The sequence below is a fragment of the Gadus morhua genome, chromosome 17 (genome assembly GCF_902167405.1).
Source record: "Gadus morhua chromosome 17, gadMor3.0, whole genome shotgun sequence".
Classification (NCBI taxonomy): Eukaryota; Metazoa; Chordata; class Actinopteri; order Gadiformes; family Gadidae; genus Gadus; species Gadus morhua.
The window spans coordinates 10,394,674-10,403,804 of record NC_044064.1 but is presented as its reverse complement, the minus strand read 5'-3'; the positions used below and the strand labels follow the sequence as shown (position 1 = coordinate 10,403,804).

At 44.1% G+C, this 9,131-nt stretch overlaps 1 protein-coding gene across 1 annotated transcript in view; it reads right to left on the bottom strand.

The window, feature by feature from the left end:
• Positions 1-8,737: 8,737 nt before the first annotated feature.
• The window catches only part of slc8a4b (solute carrier family 8 member 4b), a gene marked incomplete in the record, with an annotated part of 62,219 nt that continues 61,825 nt past the window's right edge, over positions 8,738-9,131 (bottom strand). Inside the window, 1 exon segment of the mRNA XM_030339191.1 lies at positions 8,738-9,131. This exon segment is cut by the window's right edge and continues 28 nt beyond it. Within this exon segment, the coding sequence (XP_030195051.1) occupies positions 8,780-9,131 (352 nt within the window).

Below are 9,131 nucleotides of genomic sequence, written 5' to 3'. Positions count from 1 at the left end.
CAAAAGGCTTGATCATTCAAGCACATAAACATTCACCTACGGTTCTATCCTAAATCATTAAATCAAGTATCATCACTTAATCAACCACAATATAGTAAAAGTACTAAATCATAAGTTCAGACAATTTTCTAATAATTTTATAAAACCCTCGTAGACGGGGAGAGTATGTAAAAGCTTCTTTAGTCTTCTCTCCCATAGGATTATGAATGAGGATTAGTCCATTAGTCAATGTAAGGGGCCTCAAACTGACCTCTGTGGAACACCTTGGAACCAGCTAAAACCAAACATGCAGACCAAGTAATGTACTTCTGATAGATCTAGCAGTCAGCCACTACAAACGACCCCCACTGGCTATCAACCAATACTAGTATTGGTTGATAGCCAATTGGGGTCGTTAGTTAGTTTAAACTGATTTACAGATTAATTCATTCATTAACTGATGGCTCAGTATTAAGCAATGTTTCACCAATCGGAGAGCTTACAAGCAGTTCCTTCGATGTCATCAATGAATGTGTAATAATCTAAATATGATTTACACTGTGCACACAAATTGCTATATGAGGTAATGAAGAATATTGCAATATGGTTAATATAAATGATGCCACATGTGACTCTTATCTATATTCACCTTTATACATGCTCACTACTGACAACAGATGACGTCAATAAAGAAAATCACCTATTTTTTCGCTGTAATTTTCCCTCTCTTTATGTCAATCTTTCTCTGTCACCTCAACCCTCCTCTCTCTCCTTGCTTTGCCTTCGTCCACAGGCTTTCAACCTCTCCCGTCCTCTACTCACAGATGATTGGTATGTCTGCCATTAGTGTTGTTCTCACCTCATTTCTCACCCTGAGCACTCACCTTTCCTATGTTTCCCACTTTCATCGAATTTCTTCTCTGAATTTCTCTCCCCTCTCACTGCTGTCTCTCGTATGTTTCACCTCTTCCTTTTACTCTCTTCTTTCCCTCGCCCTACCTGACCTGTTTCTCTCTCTTTGATGTTTCTAATCCTGTTTCTGCCTCTGTCTCTCCCCCTCATTCTCTCTCTCTCTCTCTCTCTCTCTCTCTCTCTCTCTCTCTCTCTCTCTCTCTCTCTCTCTCTCTCTCTCTCTTGCGTCTGTCTTTCCTCCTCTTCTCCTCCTTCTGATGAGTGCTATCTCTCTTGTTGGATGCTCACAATAAGTGCTTTCCTCTAGTTTGACCTTCATTTTAATCATAGTTAAAAATAAAAATGGCAATTTTTTTGTGCCCTCTTATACATATAAATAAGATTATGCAGTGAATTTCCTTGTGAACGACAACTAAAGTGTAAAAAGTTACCGTTAAGTAGAGTGTCACTTCCCGTAGTCTCACAGGAAGTGTCCGTTCCTCGGGGGCTGAATGTCCTCCATTCTTTTGTTGTTATTTTATCTCATGTTCTGCTCTCATTCACACATTTGTCTTTTAACTTCAGCCTCTCTCTCTCCCTCTCGCCCCCCCCCCCCCCCCCCCCCGACTATCTCTTACCCTCCTTCTTTTAGCGTCACGCCGTTGTGGTTACCGGCAGGTTGCCGTGGGAATAGCAGCTGCCATTCGACTACTCAGAAAACTGACAGGGCAGAAGTATAGTCTTGTGTGTCTGTGTGAGAGAAGTGTGTGTGTGTGTGTTTCTCTGTGTTTGTGAGGGGGCGAGGGGGTGAGGGGGAGCTATTCTCTGCAGGCCTGTCTGTCTGTCTAAAACGTGCATGCTTGAAAGAAAATGTGCGTACACACACACACAAACACTTACACAAACACACACACACTCACACAAACGTACATACACACACATACACGCGCGCGTTCACACCTGAACTTATTATGAAGCGCGCTGTTAATTTGTATGTTTGGGTGCATCCAACATCCCTTCCTCAATTAGGCAAGTGGTTTCGACAGGTGTTTATGTAACCTTCCCTAAGGCAATGTATAAATTTAATTGAATACATTTTTAACCTTATTAAATGGTAAAAAAAAAATGGAGAAAATATATCAAATTGCACTTGCCATACGTAGCAATGCCACTTGTCTGACCGGAGGTGGCAATGTTGCTGTGCTTGGACTTTGGGATGCTTTATTACCCTTAAAGCCCAGCCAACAACATAATACAGTAGAAAGTAGTACACAGAGTTGGCGACCTTCTCTTTACTTGATATATTAATGCTTTATTGAGCTGCTGTTTAACAATGCAAATCGCAAAAGCGGCAATTTTATCCCGCGGCTAAGCAGGCTGAAGAAGCGTTACAAAATACATAAAGAGTGACGCATGAATGAAATAAGCCCCCTATTAATTGCAGTCCACAATAGCTTTAAAACTAAAAAGGGTTTAAAGCATGACCTGTCAGGAGGTTGATATTTAAACACTAAACATGTCATTGTTACCATTATAAAAACCCCTGTTCCTCGTAGCCCCGGCTTTGTTAAAAAGAAAGACCTCAGTCGACGCAAAATTTGGTTTCTATGCCAACTGCCTCCAGCTTTATGAGGTAAAGCATCCAAATGTAACCCTTAAGAGAGCCCCTCAGAGTAAAGTCCCCCGTTCAGAAAACTGTTTAAGACGGTCGACGTGGACATTGTTATTTATAAACCTTGAAGTGAACCTTACGTCTTTGATTGTGCAAATGGCTGGGGTGCAAAGGCGAGACACAAATCCAACCGCAGCATACACTTAATGTATGAGCCCGTCGTGATTGTGTTTTTTAATAAAATAGGCGGAGGGGCCCTGAGAATGGAATAAAAAATATAGCATTTAAGAAGCATTTCTTAAATACTAATGAATGACTAATTGGATATATATTATATTGGGTATTATGGAAACATGGTGATGATTTCATTGGTGATGCTCAGTGAAATTATGCAAATATTCTTTTTAGAAATAGCCCAAGTGCTGTTGAGTTTCAACAAAGAAACCGAACACAATGAATATGCTTTTCCCAGTCAACTTTTTTATTTCATTTAAGAGAACGACAGAAAAAAGTTTGGTCATCGTAAACATCTATATCTTTTTTTGTCATTTCAATTTCATCTCCACGCTTTTAAAAATACTGTAGTCTCTTCTACAACACATTTTTCCAAGGTCAACACTGTATCCAAGATGAGTTTTTTTTGTAAGTTTCATGCATCGACACAATGGATGGGATGGAGTGGTACGAACACACGCACGCGCGCGCACATACACTGAGGTACATAGAAAAATGTGGATGCGAGAACCATTTTTTGTATCATAATTCATAAATAATCTACTTTACCTACTTATACTCTCTCTGAGGGCTTACTTTAAACATAACTGAGACATCACAGAAATAAAAACAAAATGACACAACCTAATACAAACAAAATAATAGTAAAAAGACAATTGAAATAATGAAGACAATATAACACCATTAATCAATATCAAAAAAGCACTTTGTGAAGGTGTCTAACCTCTTCTAAAAAGGGCTTGCATGATATGACGCGAAAAAGAACGAGACACACACATTGGACGGTGGGATGAACGATGAAGCACTGCGATGGGACGACTGCGGCGTGGAGCGTCGAGAGAGCGAGTGAGACGGAGGGAGGGACGGTGTGGAGAGGGAACGAGGAGGAGGTCAACAGAAAGGAGAGGAGCCTAGAGTCAACTCAATTATAGGATCTATATAATGTGTGTGTGTGTTTGTGTGTATAGGACATTACAGAAGATGCTCAAAATAACACACACATCGATGCGCAGTACTGAACTGTTGTATGCACAACCATCGCACACAGTGCACACTTGTGCACGATGCACAATGCAAAATGAATAGTAATACACAGACACCCCCTCTCTCATGTGTCAGTATATGGGACTTATCCAAGGACATTGAGTTAGCCCTTATGAGCAGATTAAAGCATACATACACACACACACAAACACAAACATACACACTTGGACATGCAAATGCACAGAGGGCATGCATAGACAAAAGACAAACCTACACACACATATTATGAGTCAAATCGAAGCATATGCAGTATAGAGTCATTCAGCGAGAAGGGACACATTAACGTCAAAGTTAAATAGTGCTAAAACAACATAGCGCTCATACGCACACACAAACACACACATGCACCCTCAACAGTCAAAAAGATAATGGCTTGTTGAGACAAATGGTCGCTAAGCAACAGGAGGAAAAAAGAAAATGGTTACAGATATGGTTTCCATTTCTTCTCACTGGGCCGGAGTGAGATGTGCTGGCATGTATGTGCACACTCATCAGGGCATGTACTGAGCCCCCGTAGTGATTCCTTAAAATAGCACAGAGTTTTAATCTCAGCAAGCCTCTTCATGTCTGGTTGTGGTTTCCTATTGGTGGAAAAACGTTGACATTGTGTGAAGCTTGAGTAATGTGTATGATGTTCAGTCTCTGTTACCCATCCCCATGGGATGGAACACAATATTGCTTAGTGTGTGTTTTAGTTAAAAACTATAGCTTACTAAATGATAGTAAACAAATATTGTATCTGGTTGGCTATGCTAGCACTTGGAGCTCAAATCTCTACAGACAGATCCTGACTGGCGAGTTCCAGAACTCTAGTGCCAAGAATTGTACACATGACAGATCTTCAGAACCATGCTCAGCAATAATAGTTAATTACTAAAGTCTCTCCATGCTAGCTAAAAGCCCCACATGCTTGCAAAATTACCATGGCGCTAGTTTGTATCTAGTTCAAAGACCGCACCAGAGACCTCTCCACTACACGCAACCCCCTCATTCTTACGCATTAATAAAACACATACGTCTTGGCAAGACATGGTCGTAGCTCGCGGCCAAGCATCCCCCCCGCCCGCCCCCCGCTATGACCAAGTGCGTCACATCGGTGTTGAAAATGTACGTAACAGAGCGTGAACTGGTAGCGATGCCATAGCCGTGGATTGGTAGCTTGAAATATGTATGATGAGCAGACCTTGGGATTGCGCTCTCTCTCTCACCTTTCTCCAAACTAAAGTGGTGATGGTTACAAAGTGGAGTCAGTCATGTAATAAATTGGGCGTGGTACGAACATCCACACACATTACATTGGTATACACACAACATGCGTAAGGGACAAACTAATACCCACTCCCCCAAAAGAAAATCAAAAATATAACAAAAAACTAGATTGTTGTTACCGTACAAACGTTTAACACAAAAATGCTATGTCCATGCTATGGTGTTTACATATAACATTGTTTGTTCAGGAAATGTAACTTCTAGATAAAAATTTGGCATTTCTTTCCATTTTTGGACATAGATTGCAAGGTTGGTCTCTCGTCATTATGAGGACGTTTAAAAAAGCTGTATCCATGGAAACAGATGTTCAACATACATTTTTCAGTTGCAATTTTGAATTGGATGAAATACGACATGATAAAGTTTTGAAAAACAATAAATAACAAAACTCAATAAAAATTAAAGATTATTTTTTTTCTAAAACATGGAAATAAATGTATCTACGCTGCCACCACACGTACCATAGACCTCGACACAATGGACAGATCTTTAAAAAAATCCCAATGCTAACATATTTGTAAGGGATGTCCCGTTCTGACCGTTTAATGTCCAGCCGTGGTAGTTAAAATGTTAAAATGTACAATGGTCCAAAGAGGCAGTACTTGAACCTAATATTGGAACTGTACTTGTGTTCCCTTCATGATGTGTTAGAGTAGGGAGGGACATTATCCTGTTCACAGTCTTAGGTGCCATAATGCTATCATCACAGGTGGCACGGAATACAACGTCCTTACAATTGTGGGGAATTGTATGTTTCCATTTTATAGGAACCTTAACTGCTGTATCCAAGGTGTCTTCGACTCAAAACAGAGCCCCCTTTTCCCCACCCTCACCGATGTCATAGAGATCAAATGTCTTATTCCCAAGGTTTGTGTGAGAGAAATGTCCCCATTGATCGTGTAAAAAGTAAAATGTGTGTGCCTGGGTTTGTGTGTATACAGAGGAGAGGGCAGGTTAGGACTGGACACACAAAACTCCTGGTATTGTATCTCACATACATAAATAAAAATCATATTGTTTTCAGTTTAGTTTTTACATGATCGTATAGAAACAAAGCATATGGTCATTGCTATTGTCGTCTTCGTAGTCACCGTCGTCCTGGTCAGTCTCTTCATAATGGCTTCCCGCTCCATTCTCCTCGTCATCATAAGTGTTTGTATTCCTTGGCACCTTTGAAGCCAATGTAATCCTTCATTTTGATTGCTCCACAGAGGACGTCCTTCAATACCACTCATGAGTTGCTAGGCTAATTAGCTTTGTGTCGCTTGGAGGGGTTTCTGAGCTCCAGCTTTCTCCCTTTCCCCATTCAGTCAGCTTTAGGTTAACATAAACACTTAGATCGGGTGTTTTAGTAGCAATACCGAACTCTATCACATATTTGTATCAACCCTTTCAACTTCAAACAGAATCCGATTATGATCTTTTTTCTGATTGTACTTGAATATACTGTCTATCTTTATAATTCCATAAAAGCACTCGTGTCAAACTTTCAATTTTAACTTCCTCCATGTCCTCCATTTTGTATTTCCTTTTTCAATTCCACATCAAAACATTTTGGTCCATCCGTTGCTATCGTGCTCTCATTGTTATCATACCTATGAGGTTTCTTTTTTACAGTTACAAGGTACAACATCAAAAACCAACACCATACATTTGTCTTATTTTTTTTAAATATTAAATAAAACAAACAAAAAACCGGGAGGGATTCGGAGTTTGGAATTGTTGATTGGCTTAAATATGGGAGGCAGGATGGTTTGGCAGCGGATTGGCTGGAGAATAGATGGGGGCGGGGTTTGACTACAAGTAGTTTAACACTATAAAGTTTGACACAACGACGCAAGGACCTCTATGTGGCAGGAAGCTGTAAGGCAAGAGGAAGTTGGGGCTGGGGATGCAGAGTGTGCTATGTACACATTCTTTACAGTACATACTGAGTCACTAGAGGAGATGGCGTCACACACTGAGACAGTGGGCGTGTCTTTGTGTACTGGACGGATGCATTGCACAGTGTATACAGGCAGAGGGGAGCAGGAGAGAAAAGTAAAAGAGTGGCGGGAAAAGGGGTTCTACATCCTCGGGGGGGGGGGGGGGGGGGGGGGGGGGGAAGGGGGAGGGGCAATCTTGCCGTAAACGTATTGAGGAGGAAGAAGAAGAAGAGCTAGAAAGTAACAGCGGCTTGTTATTGTGTCAGTTCTCGTCTGCAGGCGAACCTTTCAGTTTAGCGTCACCCCACTCCAGTCCATGCACCTGAGGGCTCCTCACAGCCAAACGCCTTGTGTGTGCGCCTCCGTGTGAGTGTTAGTGTGTGTGTGTGTGTAGTTTGCACGCCATTGTGGATGGTGCTAGCTCCAACCTCGGTCTTTGTACCTTCCGAATCTCTCAGCTCTGTGTGTCTCTCAATGGACACCAGACCACTACAGGCCGGTTTCCCTTTCCCCATTCAACACTGTACATAATATTAACGTGTATATCGATGACGTAACCAAATTCACCGCCCTCTGTGGCTCCCATCTTTGCCTCCTGATAATCCAGTCCAATGTATTTCTGTACCCAGCCACCACCATTGGTTCTAAACTAGTAGGATGTGAACTATCTGAGGAGATCTTTAGACCCTGTCCGTGTGGGATACAGTGGACGCTGGCGTCGGTTATCGTTACACTATCGATCGTTGACGACATCCAGACACACAACTGCGGGAGCGGACGGAACAAAGTCAAGACGGTTCTAGAGATTTCCGGCGGTGTCTGCGTGTCTAACAATGTGTGTGTTTGTGTGTGTCGAAAGCGTCCTTGTCGGGAAGGGGTGGGTGGTGGGGGAGGAGAGGGGGGTTCGGATCGATGGTTTCCGTGTTTCCGTGGCGATGAGCGGTCAGAGGGTCACGGAACAACAAAGAGAGACGAGATGGATGGAGAGAAAGAAGGAAGGGAAAGACTTTTCCTTTCACCTTTATATGTACGATCTTCCCTCCTTTCCTTCTTTCACTCTCTCTCCCACAATCTATTTCTCTCTCTCTCCCCCACAATCTCTGACTCTCCATCCAATAAATCTCTCTCTCTCTCCCTCTCCCACTATCTCTTCTTCTCTTTGTTGCCAATCTCTCCCTCTCTTTCTCCCTTGCTCCCACTATCTCTCTCCCGCTATCTCTTTCCTGCTATCTCTCTCTTTCCCTCTGTTGCCCTTTGCGTCTCTATTTGATTTCTGAGCCGGCAATACTGAGTAGATGCAAACTGATATCTGTAGGGCCACATCCAGCATGTGTCATCCCTCCCCTCCTAGGCACTCGTCTCCTCTTTCCTCTCCTCTCCTGTCTTACCCCCTCCCCTCCTCTCCGGAGCCTGCTGCCATCCCTCATCCCCCCCCACCCCTCACCCCCTCACCGCTGCTCCCCAAACTAGCCCGAGCTCTCATCAGCCCTTTCATGTCAACCACCCCCTCCACCCCCGTCCTACCTCCACCTCCTACTCTCTCCCTCTGTCTCTCTCTTTGAACTGTGGCGGTACATTTCCCCTGTGGGGATAAGCCTCCACTCCCAACTCCTCTCCTCCCATCCTCCACACCTGCCTTCTTTATTTTCAAATCCCAACCCTAAACCCCTATTCTCTCCCCCCCCCCCCAACCCTTGGCCAAGCACCCTGACAGAGTGTAGAGGAGCCAGAGTAGGAACCCCTCATCCCTCGCCCCCCCTCCCCCCACCCCCCCTAACCCCTCCCCCACTCCTCACCCCAGTGTGGGGGGGGGGGGGGTGGTCTCTTAGAAGCTGGGGAAGTGGCAGTAGGCCTCGAGCGAGGACAGCAGGATGTAGATGAACCACATGCACACGAAGAGCAGCGACGTGATCAGCTTGCAAGTCCGCGGCCCCCCCAGTTCCCCGCCGGCCACCGAGGACCGCCGGCGGTACAGCAAGATGGCCACGGACACGCACGCCAGGATGGTGAAGAGCGTGACGGAGAAGGCCAGGGAGCCCGGGTCCACGCGGAAGGCCTTGCCCCGGGAGCGCCACACCACGGCGGCGATGGTCCACGCCACGCCGATGCCCAGGAACACGTTGACGGCGTTGGAGCCCGTCACGTTGCCGATGGACGCGTCGGCGTACTGGTCCTGG